The following is a 19,709-nucleotide window of genomic DNA, read 5'->3' on the forward strand; positions in this document are numbered from 1 at the left end:
AAAGGTATACGAATATGCAAAGGAGACGTAGACAATTTTCGAATCTTTCGATTATTCTTTTCTTGTGGTTGTAGCGAGTGAACGTGTTTGGGTTTTATCCGCAGTGGAAATTATATTAAACGGAATAAATAAATTTGGTAAACCTATTTGCAAAAGTATACACGAATTTAATCAAAGGTAAAAATATTTTTAAAATATAAGAAACAGTAAAATATTGTATTTTTTATTGTGATATTGGCACTTAGACTAGTTATGCAAATCATAATGTCGTCCGCCATTTTGTTTTTTCTGTATATGTAGAAATTTCCACGCCTTCGTTTTCCACGTAGAAAAATTGTTCAAATATAAGTCTAAATTTTATTTGTTTTAATATTGGTTACAGATATTATTAAGGATTTATAAACAAAAATAATGCCGCGCTATCGTGAGTGGGATTTAGCTTGCAAAGTATATGTAGGAAATTTGGGATCATCTGCCTCAAAATATGAAATAGAAAACGCTTTTAGCAAATATGGTCCCTTGAGAAATGTGTGGGTCGCAAGAAATCCACCTGGATTTGCATTTGTAGAATTTGAAGATCGTCGCGACGCAGAAGATGCAACACGAGGATTGGATGGAACGTAAGTAACTTGTATAAAATATTTGCAAATTTTTTCTTCAATATTTTTGAATAAAAACTGCAGGCGCTGCTGTGGTACTCGGATACGGGTAGAAATGTCGTCGGGCCGATCACGAAGAGATGATAGACGACGAGGAGGCGGTAGTGCTGGTGGCGGTGGCAGCAGCAGCGGAGGCCGTGGTGGGGGCCGCTATAGGTAAGTCAACGCAATATTATATAGCCTATATGAACGCTTTATTAATTTTGGCATTCTTGGCAAATTGTAAGAATAATTATACAGTGAAATTTTATTACCTAAATATTTTGCAAAGGATGAGTTGTTGCGAAAAATTACCATTTGTTGGTATTGTTCTATTATTATACTGATGTGCCAATGCTTTAATTAGTATGTTATGCATATATAATTATATTAGAGAACTAAAAGTGTAAAATATCTTTAACATGGAAATCTATAGGAACGAGTAGTGCAACATTATTTTAATTTTTGTTGCTAATGCATACATACAGCCATAAACGGTGCTAACGTTTATAGTAGTAGATAAGTACTGTTATGGCTATTTGTTGATTACACACATTATTTCGTGTTTCTATTTAGATTTTGAGATAGATATTGAAAGATTTTTTAAATGTAGTTTACGATAATCATTTTGCAGGATAAAGTCTACTGCTACTACTACTTCTAGAACTTCTACCTCCTCTTCCTTCAACAAAAACTACAAAAACAACATCTTCACGTATCACAACTACTGCTCCTTCTCCACAAACTTCACCACGACAAGCAACAAGCTCAACTTAATATCGTTCAACGACAACAATCTTGATAATAGTGAAAAAAATGTCAACCAACAATTTTTTAAGAAAGAATATCTACAAAATTTCGACAACAACAATTTTAGTTATAGCAAACATCATTTTCAACATCACCAAAAACAACTAAAAGAAAAGCCACAACACAGTACTTTCATCAATAAATTAATGATCATAGTTTTTGTTATCAACACGAACACCTTGAACACCACCAACACCAACGTTACAACAGTCTTGCACATAAAATTTGATCTCGTTTTCGCTGTAGTCATTGTCATCAATACTTATCTAACAATTGTTGTTGTCGTAATAGAAAACTGTAACAGTTGTCCTGATGTTAAGTGCAGTAAAAGATCAACAATCATTAGAACAGCAACTACTAGTAAAATAACTACTACCGCTACTACTACTACTACCTCAGCTGCAACTGCTTCTACAGTCACTACAACTATTGCTACTACAAGAATTAGTGCAACTAGTAAAAGTGTGCTTGGGCAGCAGGCGCAGGATCAACATCAACGGCAAATTCCTAAGCATTTACTACAGCCATCATCATTAATACCACTACTACCACCACAACCACCTTAACAACTTGATATACTACTACCACTTCCTTCTCCTTTGTATAAGCAACTGACTGTGAAAAGTGTCCACAACACTACAACCTTCAGCACAACAAATACCATCACCAACAACAAAAATCACAACGACTTTGACAAGAAATGCACACTTATGTGATAAAAAAAAAATCAAAGTGCTTGGTCGGGTAATGTATGCATGTACACCCAACGGTCTATATATGGGGAAGACCACACAAAATAGGTGACTCCATCGTAACTTCGTCATTTCTTTCGATGTTAACTACATGATTTTTTTTTTATGTCACAAAACATATTCGATCGCTGCAACGTCTCTGCTCTTAACCAATAATGACGACTTTACTACTAATACTTTTATACAACTTTCAAAACTTCTTTAACGACAAATTATACATGAAAGAGCAGTGGTTGTTTTCAATCGCACGCTATACAGACTGACCTGCAATGCAATTTTAACTGGTACTGCCGATATAATGGAATTTAATCTAAAATTCAAGAGTTAAGACAATTGAATGATTCGGGTAAACGGGTTCTGCAGTAAAAATATGACCGCAATTCGGATATTTTTTTGTTTTTGTATTTTTATTGTGCAAAGTAAAACTGCTAACTGCGTTATGATCTTCAGAGAATCTACATTAAATGGCGCTTTTGTGTAATCCACCAAATACTCCATCAGTTCTGCAACTTCACTCTTGCCTCTGCAGTGGTTTCAACTGCAAATATATACCTACAACAAGTGTTCGAGCAATATTACATCATTTACTTTGAATTTAATCCACTCAACTCGTCAAAATGAAAGTAATCGTTCAAATCTCAAAAGGGGAAGGGCAGGTTGTCACCCTGAACATCGTTTTTGACATGCAAATGTGCGAAACAGCGTATAAGTGCATCAAGAACGAAAGACAAAACGTGTGCGGTAATTTCAAGTAAGAATAAGTTCTTTCTAATTTAGATACTACCTAGTTCATTTTGTTACTAATATGCTAATATTGAGGATATTTCAAGTTGTGTTAAAATAATTTTTTCAAGGTTAAAAAAAAAAATGTACACTTTGACATAGAACTATCCACTAATTGTAAATTCCATTGCATCCGAGCAGGTGAACACTTAGCAATGATCGGCTTAATGAACACCATTCACAACTGCAACATCTTTTCTACTTAATGGGTGAAAATATGTGCGCTACTCAGCTACTCAACTCCATGACATCCGTTTGATAGGAACTTATTTCGAATTCATTACATCCACTTTGGCTGGTCCTTCGAGCGTTTTAGAGCTTGATTGGCAATATAAACAGGGTCACCGCTATACATCCTTCAAGCTATTCAACGTTCCGGCTTAGCAACCGATCTCCAAGGCCTTCAATTAAATCTAACTGAACTCTCATATTGCACCATGGTCAACAACAGCAAGCTAATGTCATCACTACTACTCCACCGATGCGCATACATATTCAACCAGCAACCCAAATTAAGGCTTTTTTTGTCTACTTCACCAACCCTATCATGTCCGATATGCGCAACAAACGCTTCCAAGTATCATTGTCACAGATGAATGTCGGGCTTGTATACTTTGTTATCCGCTCAATAGTTTATTTTGCAATTTTTATTATATCTTTTATTCATTTAAAATAGTCATCACAAATCAGTTGATTATCAACAAAAGAAACTCTTCCATTATCACCAAAAACCACCATCACCAGTACTACTACTACTACTACTACTACACCACCACCTCAACAAATAAGTCAAATCAAATGAACGAGCTACTGAGCTGCAGTTACTCGTGCATTCAGCTTATAATTTTTTTTAGAGAACCAAGGAATTGTAAATAGTCAGCAACGTAAGCCAGCTCGTCGAATTCGGGTTCAGCAACGCAGCAATACAAAAACAATTTGAAATAAATCTTTATATATATCGACAATATCAGGGAACAATTTGGTAACATTACAGTTAATTGAGTCAATATAAAGAACAGCGCAACAAAATCAACAAAACATTCTCAATAGTTAGACTTGTGAAAGCAAAGGGTATAAATTGACTAATTATAATGAATGAGAATTTTTTTTATCATTTAAAAAGTAGCGTCTCTCATCCCTTGACTGCAAAATTATTTGTAACGAAATCTTCTCTACAACAATCAACTCTACTACAAAATCCCATCGAATGTTTACAAATGGTATTAAAATCTTCAATGTACGGGTTTTTTCATTGTGTGCACTGCTTAGAAATCTTTCTATACAATAGCCTATTAAATTTTTATTTTTCTCTTTTATATGACAATTTCTTACAGATCACGTTCACCACGTCGTACACGCAGCCGTTCCCGCAGTTTTTCTAGAGACAGACGTAGCCGATCGGACTCTCGTGATCGCCATTAGATATATAATATAAAAAAAAAAAAAAAAATCACAAAAATTTCTCAAATTGAATTATCGGAAAAAAAACTATTTTCTTTACTCAAAATCTATATACACCTTTATGTAGAAAGAGAGAACTTATCATAGCATAAGTTTTAGTAACCTGAGAGTAACTTGTACACTTACTATATTGTATGCAGAAAACAACAAAAAGAGTCTAGATTAATTTTGAAGAAGTGGTAAACTAAACTCCAGCGTTTAATGATTTGGAAGATTTGTTCTCACAACAAAAGTGCAAAAACAAGTGTGCATTCCTGAGCAAAACAAAAACATTGGGTAACACAAAATACCCATTACACAATCTGTCTATCCACCAACAGACCTAGTATTCCCAAAAAGCACCACATTAAGGTAAATTCTTAATTTTTTTGATTGATTTACCGCATTGTACGTACGTTTGTGAATAATTACTTATGGAAAGCATTATTTAATAAGTCTTGCTAATTTTAAAAGTATAATAAAATAAAGATAAGATATTTAAAATAAAGAGCCGTTTTCTTACTATCCATCATGTACAGAATGGTTGAAAAGTGAGTAGTGCTCACCAAGAAATAGCACTACTAGCACCAAATTTTTTTTGTTTTCTCAAGTTGGTACATCTGTCGTGAGAACACATGCAAAGTTACAAGTCATTCTGCCGATTAATCTTTGTTTACAAGCCATTTGAAGTTGACATGTCAGAGTATTTTTTTTAATATATTGTAGAAAAAATTGTATATCACGCAGTGATTCGATTCTTTGTTTTAAAAGGTTTAAAAGCAAATAAAAACAATTGTTAGAAGTGTATAAGGAGTTCTCACCTTCAAAGCGCACCGTTGAATTTCGGGCTGGTAAATTTAAACGTGGTCGTACTAGGCTTGAAGACGATCCGCGCGAAGGACGACCAAATACCGCAACCACACCATAAATCATTGTGCAAGTTTATAATATTGTTAGTGAAGATCCAAGTTTGACTAAGTATGAAATTGCTGATGCCATAGGTATCACACCAGTACTTCATATTTTACATGGGTAATTACATATGAAAGAGCTGTTTGCGATCCAAACAGGTCTAAATTAGATTTGAGGGAGTGGACCACGAGTTACGTGGCCCCATGCTGTCAACGCAATAATGCGACATCTGCCTCAACGGCTGTGCAACCTGCACCATGTTCGCGCACTGCGCTGCCGCTGCAGTCGAGTGGCCAAGATAGGACCTCCATGGCCCTAAGGAGCTCACACATACAGCATGACTCCCAGTCTGACCAACTTATGCAATATCGTCTAATCGATGTTGACATCGACCGCAGGGACATTACCCTAGAATGTCAGGGTATAGGTGCGTTCGAGCTACGTAATAATTGCAGCAGTGCAGCTACTGTGTTGCATATTTGCTTATACTCTGCTGATGTGCAGACAAAAATTTAGTGTTGCCGATTATTTGCATAAATTGCGTACAAAAAATGACAGCAGAACGTGATGCTGTTGCAGGTGTTTGCAAAAATTCACGCAGAACGTGATACTTTGACAAATTTGCAACACTGCTGTCGTGATTGCCATCTCGAACGCACCCTATAGTTGTCCGGTCAGGCGATGTCGAGCTCGAAATATTTAATATATACATCCCCCAGTTACATGTTGCCCAACAGGATATCACCCGAACATAGATGCGCTACTTCGTGGTGAAAATCGTTTGGTGCTAGGCGACTTTAACGCGCATCACGACCTTTGGCATTCCTGCCTGTCAAACGATCGTAGGGGGATGGAGCTGGCGGAACAGATAGACGATTCGACACTCTGCACAATGAACGACGAAGCCCCCACCAGAATTATGGGCACCTGTAATAGCTCGCCCGATATTACCATCGCTAGCGGTGGTCTGATAAATAGCATAACCTGGCGACCTATGCTAACTCTCGCATCAGACCATCTGCCCATAATTATCTCGATCGAGAAACCTCCCGAGTTTATTTCTGTGGACACTGGGTCGGCTCCACAGAATTTACTGAGAGCACCTTCAACGCACTACCCATTTCTACGGACGTCATCGTTGGCGAGCGTCAATTCCGCTGGTAGAATCGCGGAACTCCGCACCTTACGCCATGCCGATCCCTGTGATCCCCGAATAAGGGATCTCAATTTGGAGATTCGGAAAATGGTAAACCAACATAAGCGGACAAAATGGATGGAGCACCTGAAGTACTGTAATCTCTCCACCGGTGTGAGTAAGCTTTGGAATACTGTCAAGGCCTTGTCTAACCCGAGGAGACATGACGATCGAGTTGAAATTCAATTCGATGGCCATGCCTCCTCGGACCCGAAGAAGTGCGCGAGCTATTTTAGCCGGCAGTTTGCACTGCACCCTTCGACCGACAAGGCCAAACGATGTGTTACCCGACGGCTGCGCAAAATGAAAAAAAGACTGCGCACCACTTACTTTCACCGATGGGGAGGTTCAGAGTGTCATCAACAAGGCGAAATCGTCTAAATCCATCGGCCCTGACGGAATAAGCATGCTGATGCTAAAACACCTAGGCCCAACGGGAGTAAACTATCTCACCAAGGTCCTCAACTTGTCGATATCCACTTTTCAAATACCCGATGTGTGGAAAGTCGGAAGAGTGGTCCCACTACTGAAACCTGGGAAACCCGCCAACAAAGGGGAGTCTTATCGCCCGATAACTCTCCTTTCCCAGTAGTGAAGACACTTGAGGCCTTGTTACTCCCGTCATTCACTCACCACCTGAGTCTATCAGATCATCAGAATGGCTTCCGAAAAGTGCATAGTACCACCACAGCGTCATAAACGCCCAGATACTTCATGGCCTGAACCAGAAGCCACCCTGCGAGAGGACGATCCTCGTAGCGTTGGACTTGTCAAAAGCTTTTGACACAGTCAATCACACAACGTTACTTGAGGACCTGGAACAATCAACGCTCCCTCCAGGGCTGAAGCGGTGGACTATGAACTACCTGAGCGGTCGGCATTCATCCGTACTGTTTCGAGGTCAAAACTCCAAACTTAAGAAAATTCCGACGGTTAAAAACCTTAAAATTTTAGGCGTCACATTGGACAGTCTGTGCTCTTTCACTCCTCACACGACCGCGATAACTGCCAAAGTACAACAAAGAGCTGTTTGGAAAGTTACTGAGAGTTGGTGAGATCATTATCCTAATTTGAAACAAGAACGTTTACAGTGAACTGAAGCTGGTTGTTCAGCTCCAAAGCAGGTGAAGTCACAACGATCAGCAAAGAAGGTTACGGCATCAGTTTTTTGGGATGCAAAGGGAATTTTGTTGATTGATTATCTACAGAAAGGTAAAACAATCAACTCTGAATATTATTGCAGCCTTTTGGATCAGCTGGATGAGAAAATTCGTGAGAAAAGAACTGGTTTGCAGCACAAAAAAATAATTGTGGCATAAAATTATTGGAGGATCATTCGAATAAGTGTATTAAAGTTAAGAGAGATTACAAGTATATTAAATAAAAAAATATATTTCGTAACAAAAACAGTATTTTTTCATTTCGAGCGCAGAAACTTTTCAACCAACCTGTATGTACGAGTTGTAATGTAAAGAATTTTGTAGTTGTTTCTATTTTTTTTTTATTTGTTTGGTTATTTATTGTATATTTGTTTTATATCGTTTTTTGTTTAGCAAAACTATTTTGTTTGCAAAAGTGTGGAGCTAATTTTGAATTGGCTTGCGCTTGTAATCGATTTCATATGAACTTAGAACATTGAGATACTCCTCTAACAGTAAACGTCACTGATGATTTATTCCTTGAGCAGCGTGTTGCCGACACAGGTGATTCGTCGTGCAGTGTCCAAGAAAGGGCGTTAACAATTCCATGGGTAGAGGGAATATTATGGTTGAATTCTTTTCGGCTGATATACTGCTGAGCGTTTGTAGATAACGTAGCTGAAATAATTGATTTCAAATTAGTTATAATATATATATTACAAAAAAAATTTAGTTGTATGTACAATAAAAAAAATGTAGAATTATTTTCGATAAATTGTACGAGCGCAAATAGTCACAAATTGCAAATTGTCTGGAATATGAAACACTGGCCCTTGTATCTCATCAATTTATTTAGAACGCCCTCGACTTCATTAAAAAAAGATGCTTTGTCGAGCTATGGATTTTTGTTTTAGCCTTAAGGTAAGTAAATTCTGGCAATCCACTGCAATTTTTTCAATATCTAGTAGCAACGCTGCTCCGTATACTCCTAATTTGTGCTGGCATTAAGCTCAAAACGAGTCCATAAAAAATTTTTTTAAGGTCACGTCGTTAAATTTAGCTCTTCTATTGGTCGGAGTTTTCTTAAGGACTAAAGACAATGTCAAAAAAATGTTGCTGGACGCAGCTAAAAAAGATACAGACATGTCAAAACACCGCTCTCCGGCTCCGACAGGTTGTCTCTTGATGTCCTCCGTCGAACACCTTCATGTTGAGCACATTTTATAGTTCTGCAACTTGCGAGGATCAAAGCCGGCGAAAAATTCTTTTCGAATTTTAATAATGTCAGGTTGAACGATGTTTTCGGTCAAAAGTTGGCAATAGGAACTGGCGTCTATATATTTAGTATCTAAGCCCCCAGATAGATAGTTTTGGTTCGACTTGGACTATTTTGGGTCATAAAGGCACTATTTGTGCAGTTTTATTCCGAGAAATAGATTTTCACCTAAAGGTGGGTGGTGCCAAGCCGATCTTCCAAATTTGACACCGCCTCCTATAAAGCCCTTTGTATCATCGTGGATGTAAAATTTTGTCTCTGGCACATTTAGTTATAGATTTATCGCACTTTTAGTGCGTTATATGGGGAGGGGCGGGGTTAAAATCCGAATTCACCCATTTTCACCGGGTGGCTAGGAATGCCAAAAAGATTTTGCCTGAGCGAATTTGGTTATACCTTGAATGATTTAGAAGATATGTACATCAAATTTATGAGAGGGCTGGCCTCACCCACTTTACAATTTTTTTTTTTAACCATAAACGCCCCCATCTGCAATATCAACCCTCGCTGGATGCCAAGGAACGTGTGTACAAAGTTTCATCAAGATATTTACACGTTTTTGCTTTAGTTATCACTTGCACGGATGGGCGGACGGACGGACAGTCACTCGGAATTCAATTCGTCTCGTCATCCTGATCATTTATATATTCATACATATGTATATAACTCCATATCTATCTCGTTTAGTTTTAGGTGATGCAAACAACCGTCAGGTGAACAAAACTATTATACTCTGTAGCAACATGTTGCTAAAGTGTAAAAATGTTGCGTTGCTGTCAACATAAGAAAAACTGTATTTGCTTCAAAAAATACAACTTGCATTCTTAACTCGTTCTCTTTCACACACGGTACATGGAATTTTTTTAAAAGTATGTTTACATTGCGTATACCCAACAGAGGAAGACAATCGATTAAACCCAGAATTATAAAATAATATGTACATACATGCATAATTGGAGGGCAAAAACGTATGTAGTAAAATCCCCGACTCACCTGTAAAGCTGATGGGCTCGCTGAAATTATTTCAGATGCTTCTTTTAAAGCACGCGATGATTTCATTTCTCCTTCAGCCGCGATAACTTTTGCGCGAGCTTCGCGCGCCGCTTCCGCTTCAGCAGCCATGGCACGTTGTAATGCTGTCGGTAGTGAAACATCCTTGCTATAAATGTAAGATATATTTGTAAATAAGATATAAATTCACTGATTCGATTACGATTAAGACTTTGATAAAAAAAAAAACTCACATCTCTACACGTTCCACTTTCACACCCCATGGATCGGTAGCTTCATCCAACGATACTTGCATTGTATGCGAAATAGTTTCACGCTCCGTTAACAGCTCGGATAAGTTTCGTGTGCCCAAAACATTACGTAACGTTGTGGCGGCCAACAAACGTGTTGAGTGACTATAATTAGACACCTGTATGACGGCCTTAAGAGGATCGCTAATGCGATAATAAACAACTGCATCAACCGTCACTGTTACTGAATCCTTGGAGAGCACCTCCTGTGGCGGCACATCAAACGAAACGGTGCGAAGATCTACTTTACAATAATCATCTACGCATGGTAATACGAAAAAAACGCCAGGACCACGAGCGCCGCCACTGCGCAGTCGTCCCATGCGAAAGATGACGGCGCGTTCATACTCGGAAACTACTTTGAAGCAGACAAATATGGAAATCGGAAAGGTGAGTATCATTACTACGATAGATATCGCCGTCGCGAGTATCTCGACACAGCCCATTTCGTCATTCTCTGCTATAATTATAAGATACCATTTTTGTATAACAGTAAATTTCGTACAAAACTATTCTGATTTTTTTCATTGAGTTATAAAATTCATAAGAAAAAAACAGTGCCTTAAAATAATCAAACTTCGATCGTTAATATCTTTTTAACGGTCAGGTTTACGAAAAAATCGTAAGAGACGTTTTTGTAGAGCACTCAATTTCTCTACAACAAAATCTATGAAGATGAGATGTTTTCAACTATTTGGAAGCGAGATGTGAATTTTCTATCTGATTATAAGAAAACAAAATAAACTATAAGGCGGAGGACCTTCCCGTTACAATTAAAAGCTCATACTTGGAGAAACTTTCGTAGAGGTAACATAGAAATATCAGGATAATGTTACGCACCGAATTTGGTTGAAATCGGTCTAGTAGGTCCGGGGATATGTGATTTCACCTAAAGGGTTTGCGGTGCTACGCCCTCCTCCAATTTTGACATTTAGCTCCTATAAAGCCCTCTTGTACCATCCCGGATATGAAATTTATTGTCTGACGCATTTAGTTACTGATTTATCGCACTTTTAGTACTGTACTCTCAAATCAGTATACCGATATGAAGTGAGCGTTAAGATACAAATGTGTTGGTAGGGAATATTTGTTGTGAACGAGCCTTAATTTTTTTTGTTTGGTTGGCATGACATCTGTCAAACATATTCAATAACCTTACACTCTTTGAACAAACATCATTTTTTTCATTGTGTTGAAAATGTTAATTTCGCAGAATCGCATCGAATGCGATAGAGCCACATGGTGTTCATGCTCTATCAGAAGCAATACGCAAAAGATGGTTTCAACGGTTCAGAGATAATGATTTGATGTGAGAAATGAAGAACGTGGAAGACCACCAAAAAAGTTTGAAGACGCCGAACTGCAAGCAATATTGGATGAAGATGATACTTTGAGTCAAAAGGAAATGGCAGCCATGTTAAATGTTACACAACAAACAATTTCAAACCGTTTGAAAGTTATGGGAAAGATCCAAAAGTGTGGAAAAGGGGTGCCACATGAATTTAATGAAAGACAAATGGAAAACCGAAAATACACTTTTGCTTCAAAGACAAAAAAGAAAATCAGTTTTGTATCTAATTGTCATTGGCGATGAAAAGTCATGGGTTAATCCGGGACAACCATCAACTTCGACTGCAAAAACAGATCGATTCGGTAAGAAGGCAATTCTTTGCGTATGGTGGAATCACAAGGGTGTGGTATATCATAAGTTTCTAAAACCTAGTGGAACTGTTCATACTCATCACTACAGACAACACATTATCAATTTGAACCATGCATTGATCGAAAAACGACCAGAATGGGCCAGAAGACACTGCAAAGTAATTTTGTTACACACAAAGCACTATCGATTCAAAATACAATCAAAGTACTTGGTTGTGAGCTGCTAGTCCACCCGCCGTATTCACCAGACTTGGCACCTTCCGCTCACCATTGTTTTTAATCAATGGGACACGCATTGGCTGAGCAGCATTTCGATTCTTACGCAGAAGTCGAAAAATTGGATGTCTGTTGGTTTGCTTCAAAAGACGAACATTTATATTGGCATGGCAACCACAAATTGCCAGAAAGGTGGTCAAAATGTGTAACAAGCAATGGTCAATACTGTTTTTTTACTTTCTCCTTTTCTTAGTATTTCCTTTTTACAAAAAAACGCGCATTTCATACCGGTACACCGATATTCGTAATATGGATGCTGAATAAAGATATTGACGGAACATTATTTTGAAATATTTCCAAAAAATTAAGCGAGGCATAGCTATACATGATATGACTTCTTTAGAAATTTAGGATATTTATGAATAGGCTTCAGATGAAATTTACATAGAATGTAAAATACAGATTTCCTGAAAGTGATTAAAAAAGTTTTAAGCCTAGGCTTAAGAAGATCCTCCATTTTGACATAAACTATAGTCGGTTTCGATAATCATCCATTACTGAGCTCAATTTAGATCGTACAAAAATATCGCAAGAATCTTTTTCAAAAAAAATTTGTTAAATTTCTGAACTTTATTCGGTAAATTGAGCGATATTTCTCAAAATAAAAAGATGGAATAATTTCTAATAATATAATAAGAACAAAATTATGTAAATACATCAGCATCTAGTAGTATTAAACATAATTCGAAGTTCAAGTTATGAATTTATTATAGCTATATGTACATGTGTAAATACCTACATATTTATATCAGCTATAATTAGGCATGAATTATCAGTCTTCAGATGTGTGTATTATGTATGTCTATATGTATAAATCTCTACTTGCATATACCTAAGTAAATATGGTAAAACTAATTAGATTTTATGGCATATGATTAAATCTGTAAACATATTCAAGTGCCAACGTTTTATTTAATCATTATAAACCTTTGAACATATTCAAGTGCCACCTTTTTGTTGTTGTATATGTTACACATTTTAGTCAGTTGTTGGATTTTTTTACTAAGAATTTTGACATTAGTATTGAAACTAAATTGATATACTTAATTTATTTTCTAAATATCCCACAAGCTATTAATAAAACTCTCGATTGCTTTCCAATGAGGCAGTGAGATTTAATGGAATTTTTATTTCGTTTTGATTAGCCATTTTATATCGCTTTTAAATTCTTATAATTGAGTTCGAAATGGCAAACGGCTTCATAAATATTTGCACATGAAAAGTGCAAGTGTAAAATTTTATTGCATTCTTAAATTGCATTGCATTGCCAATATATCCCTATTTGCACGGGTGCTAATATTGTATGTATATATTCTTATAGAAAATTATGTGTACATACATACATATATCTGTCAAAACGTGTGAGTGTTTATATATTAAATTGTTTTTGCATATCCATCACTTATATATACATAAATGTATATATTATTCGGATTTTGGCACTTGAGAAAACCTCACGAGCTTCCGCAGTTGCTGCTCGAAAATTAGAAACAAATTTTCAACTGATTGTATTTTCAATGATGAGAACCTGTATAATTGAGTTTATGGCTGCTTTTGGCAGGGGATTTGCATAATTTAATGGCACATGAAAATTCAAACGATTTAGTGCGTTTGGTTTTTGGTATTTGAGTTTTTAAAAACTTTCGGTAATCGTTTAAGCCAAAGATCACGTTGCATGTGAAAGAAAAAAGACACGTAGATATACGCTTTGCTTTCTCATACGATAAATACCTTTTCCAATAGTAAAATTTGCAATTGTTTTCAATTTTAATGATTTATTTGTACCTGTGAAAGATATGTTAGGCTTGAAAATTGAGAATCAAAGCTGAATTCATATACAAATCTGCTCATGTTTATACTTATACATACGTATGTATATTGGGTCGTTCACTAAGTAATTTCGTTTGATGACAACAGCTGATCTTATTGACGTTTTTCGCAGCCAACTTTACACTTAACCGCTTTACCGTTATATATATTTGTACAGCTGATATAGTAAAGCTGGTTTGTAAAAAATTTTCTAAAATTTTTTGGAATAGTTTTTGTTTAGTGCGCTATAGAAGATGGAATATCGAAAACAGCATTTTTGGCATATAATATTTTACTGTTTTACTATCGGGAGAGTAAAAATGCAGTTCAAGCAAGGCGAAAATTATATAATGTGCATGAAGAAGATGTGTTGACCGAACGCAAAAATTGGTTTGCAAAATTTCGTTCCGGCAATTTCGAACTTAAGGATGCAAGCGGGACTCCCAAGTTGTAAGCCAAATTCCAAACGGTCCATGCCTTTTTAAGAGAAAACAATTGCAGAAATAATCTGGGAAGAATACTTTGCTCCCAAGTTGCTGCTTATTTGTCAGAACCCCTGATATCGAACCACTATAAGATGTAGCTGCCTTCTGTAGCTGCCTCTAACTTCTTTATTTGAAAAGATATCTTTGCGACATTTGGAATGGATTATTGTCTAAGACAACGCTACTATCATTTAATAATTTGTTCAGATTGGACCACTATAACCACTATAGCTTATACATGCTATTCAAACTGACCGATCAAAATCAAGATAAAGATCTGTTTATACCCTTTTATACAATGCGAAATACCATTCTGAAAGGTATTATAACGTCCTTTTTTCACCAAGTAGCTGCTTATTTGTCGGAACGGCCGATATTGCACCACTGTAGCATATAGCTGTTATACAAACTGAACGATCGGATTCAAGTGCTTGTATGGGACATTTTTTTCATTTGTCGAGATATTTTTAGGAAATTTAGCATGGGCTATTGTCCAAGACAACGCTGTAATCTCCGAAGAAATTGTTGAGATCGAGTCAATATAACATATAGCTGTCATACAAAGAGCAATTAACATTATGTAACGCGTTTGGTTAGGTCCGGTCATATGGTTTGTGAGATATGTTACGCCTATTGGAATTCATCGTTAGAACGTTATGACACAATAAGGGCCGCTATTATCTGACCATTTTGCTAAATTAAATACCATATGGCAATCCATTCTATGTCTCCTTCCTAAAATTGATAAAAGTCTGACGCTTTTCTGACTAGCTCGTTTTCGGCTAGAAATTCCATTAGTAAACCGGTACTTTACCTGATTATTTTACTACCGGGTATGTAAGGTAGGTAAAAATTTAGTGCAAAATTAATCAAATCACTGTATATAAATTATGTTTGTAGGTATGTACATATATCCATCGAAAATGTAAATTATTTCTCGTTCAATGCACTTCGTTGGCATTTCAAGTGTTTATTTATCTCTCAAATACCAATTGGCGCTGAAATTGCGATTGAACCTTGCTGTGTTTATATTTAGAAGTTAACAGGTTAGAGGATAAATCATGTACTATATTAAACGGAGAATTTACTGCTGTAGGTTGGACAACCATAATAGCCATTCTACTATTTAGCTGCCTTTGCCCCATGTGAAGTACTGACTTTGCATGTATTTTCGATTTTGCATATCATGTGTGTTTGTATGTACATAAATACATATTTTATATACTGTTATAAATGTATCATTCAATGGCGAGTACCTCGAATTGTTTACCTTTATCTTATTTTATGATTTTTATTTCTAATGATATAAACAAAAATTTTAAACGCCTGTCAACTTACATACATACACACGTACATACTAATATAGTTCTGAAATTTTCTAGCGCAACTATTTAAGTTTAAGGAATATGCTATTTTAGTGTTTTTATTTACTTTTTAATGTTTATGCATCATTATAAAGCAAATAAAGCGATTACATGCGCAAATATCTGCCATATACAAGTATTGTACAATATATATATAAGTACCTAAGTATGTATGTACATGTGTATATATATATACTAAATATGTTGAACAAAAACTGTGTAATAGAAATTTATTAAAATGGAAGTTTTCTCAGTGCTACTACTGAGGCTAGGTATTAACGTTACAAGGTTGTTCTCCGCTGTCCAAGGATTTTTTTGGATCATTACTTGAATTAAGTAATTGAAATACTGGAAATGTTTTCAGAGTATTTTTGCCATAAACAGCTCTTAAAAATCATTCAACTGTTCGGAGGTGTACACTGTAACAATGGATAAACTTCCACCAAGGATATGAGTGCTAATATTTAAAACCTACTGATATGGACTTTTTGATTAGAATGACAGCCATATGGAAATTTTGAAAGTTTCCATACTGATTTCTTATTTTCAATATCCTGAACACTCAGAGGGAAACATCGGAGACCCTATAAAGTATATATATACATATATAAATGATCAGCATGACGAGCTGTCCCGATTTAGCCATATACATCTGTATATACGCGAACTAGTCTCTCAGTTTTTAAGATACCGATTTTGCTCACGCTCTTACCTTATCGGCACCGCCGATATCGGATCACTATAGGATATATGTAACTGATATACAAAGTGATCGATCAAACTCAAGTCCTTGTATGGAAAACTTTTTATTTGACAAGATATCTTCACGAAATTTCGAATTTTGCGAACAAATTGTTTAGATCGGACTACTAAAGCATATAGCTGCCATACAAACTGACCGAGAAACTTTTAATTTGACAATGTACAAGTATCTTTACGAAATCGGGCATTGAACAAATTGTTCAGATAGTACATCAATAGCATATAGCTGGCATAAAAGCTAATCCATCAAAATAAAACCCTTGTATGGAAAATTTGTATATTTGATAATGCATTTGCAAGAAATTACATAGAAATTGGGCAACGAAAAAACTGTTAAGACCACTACCGCATAAGGCTGCTTTAAGGGTAACATGCGTTTCACGGCTTCAAACAAATTTTTTTGTTTTTTTTGTCTTATTTAATTCAATAACATCTCTAGAATATTATCCTACATTCTCAAGTTGATATCAGTAATAGTTTTGGAGATACAACTTTGAAAAGTTGCGCGCTCAGGGTCAGCTATATAGTCACTTAAAACTTTAAAAGCGTTTTTCTCGAAACTGTGTTTTCAAAGTCGGTTGTCAAGATTTCTCACGAACTACTTAGCCGATCCTAATGAAATTTTACACATTTATAATTTACAAAGTCTTGCCGCGGAGGATTTTTTTGTTCAATTCCAACTATTTAAAAAACAAAAAACGTCGAGAAATGTTTACCAAAATTTGCATGTTTTTGTAAAAACGTCTGCCAAAAATACAATTTTTACTTTATATGTTTTTTCTCCGTCTCCATACCTAGTTAATGGTCTTAGTTCAAACACGTATTGTTTTCTTTTTACTTTTGATTATTCTGTCAGAAATTCTGCTGTCAACGCGGACGCACCTTTTTTCCGAGGGACTACCGGAAATGACGTCGTAATGACCGAGTTTTAAATATTTTTCTTTGAAAATTTCACAAAATTTGTATCAAATATGCATCTTCGAAATAATAAAAAGTTTAAATCAAATATTTAATTTTTTATATGAATATGATATAGATATTTTTATATCTCTTAATGCTATAAAAAATGCTCCTGGGGAGAGTATTATAGTCTAGGTGTAGCTAAATTTAACGTTTATTCTTTATTTTTTTATAATTTGCGAAGAAATAATCGGTTCAAGATAACTTTAGCAACATCGTTAAAATTGTGGTGTGCTTAACGATTATCTTAGTGTTGTTTCAGATGCTACAAAATTACTTCAGTGTTATAAATTTTTGAAGCTATATGTATGTGCATATTAGCAATGGTGGCTTTTTCACTCTTCATATAAATACATGTGTCCATATATCATATTTGTTACTAAACCAATTTTCCATATATGCAAATTTATATCAATATTGAAAAATATGGTTTTTTATTTTTAATATTGTATACAGTAAACTTTGTGCGTGTGTATGTACATGTTTTTAGGCCCTGGTAGACGCGTGATCCTTGCATAGTTGGCGACCGGACATCCGTTGTTGGATAGCTGATGGCATGTGAGGAGGCGGGATTTACACGTGTGCGATGTTGGCTAGCGGTAGTATTCATTTTTAAATATTATCTACGGTACCGTTAGTTGTTTAATACTTTTAAACGCGCGCTCTTTGCAAACTATCACTGCACCAAATAAGCAAATATCCAGCTTTAATGCTGGCCGATTATGTGATCTAAACGTTGGGAGCTAGGAAAAGCAACTAAATTGAGTTAAGCAAAATTGGAAAGCGCGAAGAGTTTTCAAAATTATTATATGCTTTTGTGCTATATGTGTGTGTATGTACCTGTCCATGTGCTAATATGTAGTTGTATACATTTGTTCATGAACATCTACATTTTTTGGTCCAGTGTTTATATTCCATGAGGTGTTCCTATTTACATACAAACACAAAACTTGGCGGCACACACTGGAAAATGTTTCCAGCGTATTTCGTCTACATGCATTTGTTTATAATTTTCACAAACAATATAACCATCAACTAGTTGCTACGGGTTTTTTTTTCTTCTAATTAAATGAAAATGTAAACTTTTGTTTCAAAACGGGAATACATTATACATACAAATATATTCATACATACATATTTATTTTCAAGCACCTACATACCTACAAACGTACATATTTATATATTTTTAGACATTCTTGTTTTCATCGACCGTGCAGTACGAATACATGAATGTTTCTGATTTCTATTAAGTTGTTAATGTACTGCATGGCTGATCCACTCGTGCGTCTTCCTCTGCCGCAATAATAATCTCTGTGACTAATCAGTCAATGAACAAGCATATTACTAGTGCGTTTTGGAGTGAATGCCATTTGGGGTCAAAAATGTTTTGGTTAAAAGTTGTAAATACACAAACGCATGTCGTATTTGTCAAATAGGATGTAAAACAGTTCGAAGTGGCCTTGACATGACGGTTTCTCGCTTCAAAATCCCAAACTCACTTGTCGATCATATTGCTTTTACTGACAGTTTTAATTGCGCAGCTCACTGAATGGTTATGTGTATATGGCAAAAAAGACCCAAAAAACAATTCAAACCTGCTCTTTTATTTCAGCCACCTGTTATTTCCTAGTAGCAGCTGTAAAAAAGCATCTTTGAATCGTTTGGCCGGTCTTTTCTTTTTGCATTTTCTGAAAGAACTTACCGTTGTAATGTATGTACATACATATATATTTTTTCTATCATCAGAAAGTAGAAAGCCGATTGAAAATTAAGTACTTTTTTCGTCATGAAGTCAAAACCAGGAAAAAACTAAATATTTTAAACCAAAACAAAAAAAAAATGTTTACCTCGGTTGCACCGAAGCTATAATACTCTTTACAGAAAATTCAATACAAGAACTTGGCTTTGATCGGTTAGTTTTTATGACAGCTACATACTATATGCTATAGTTTTCGTTCCTAGGGCAATAATCCATACCAAATTTCGTGAAGATATCTCGCAAACTAAAAAAGTTTTCCGAACAGGGACATGATTTTTGTAACAGATATTAATCAAAAACACGGTTATTTGAAAAAAAATTTCTCAAAAAAATTTTAAATATTTTTATTATCTACAACGTTGCCATTTAACTTTTCTCCATAGGAC

General features: G+C 35.7%; 2 protein-coding genes across 3 annotated transcripts; one reads left to right on the forward strand and one right to left on the reverse strand.

Moving 5' to 3' along the window:
- Positions 1 to 32: 32 nt before the first annotated feature.
- LOC106623651 (RNA-binding protein 1) lies at positions 33 to 4,931 on the forward strand. 2 transcript variants are annotated; one of them, XM_036365862.2, is made up of 4 exons: positions 33 to 177; positions 383 to 620; positions 684 to 815; positions 1,273 to 4,079. In XM_036365862.2, exons 2-4 carry the CDS (start codon positions 412 to 414, stop codon positions 2,012 to 2,014), a joined length of 1,083 nt encoding a protein of 360 aa, XP_036221755.1. In that variant the 5' UTR covers positions 33 to 177; positions 383 to 411; the 3' UTR covers positions 2,015 to 4,079. The 2 variants fall into 2 exon arrangements, with proteins under 2 accessions (XP_036221755.1, XP_014098722.1); XM_014243247.3 differs by lacking the exon at positions 1,273 to 4,079 and adding an exon at positions 4,318 to 4,931 and having other exon boundaries at positions 34 to 177.
- A 3,092-nt stretch (positions 4,932 to 8,023) lies between these two features.
- Positions 8,024 to 18,328, reverse strand: LOC106623648 (band 7 protein AGAP004871). The gene is made up of 4 exons (XM_014243242.3): positions 18,045 to 18,328; positions 10,190 to 10,706; positions 9,939 to 10,104; positions 8,024 to 8,347 (listed from the first exon to the last, which is right to left on the reverse strand). Exons 1-4 carry the CDS (start codon positions 18,172 to 18,174, stop codon positions 8,192 to 8,194), a joined length of 969 nt encoding a protein of 322 aa, XP_014098717.2. The 5' UTR covers positions 18,175 to 18,328; the 3' UTR covers positions 8,024 to 8,191.
- Between the last annotated feature and the right edge of the window lie 1,381 nt (positions 18,329 to 19,709).

The sequence above is a fragment of the Bactrocera oleae genome, chromosome 5, assembly GCF_042242935.1.
Source record: "Bactrocera oleae isolate idBacOlea1 chromosome 5, idBacOlea1, whole genome shotgun sequence".
Taxonomy (NCBI): Eukaryota; Metazoa; Arthropoda; class Insecta; order Diptera; family Tephritidae; genus Bactrocera; species Bactrocera oleae.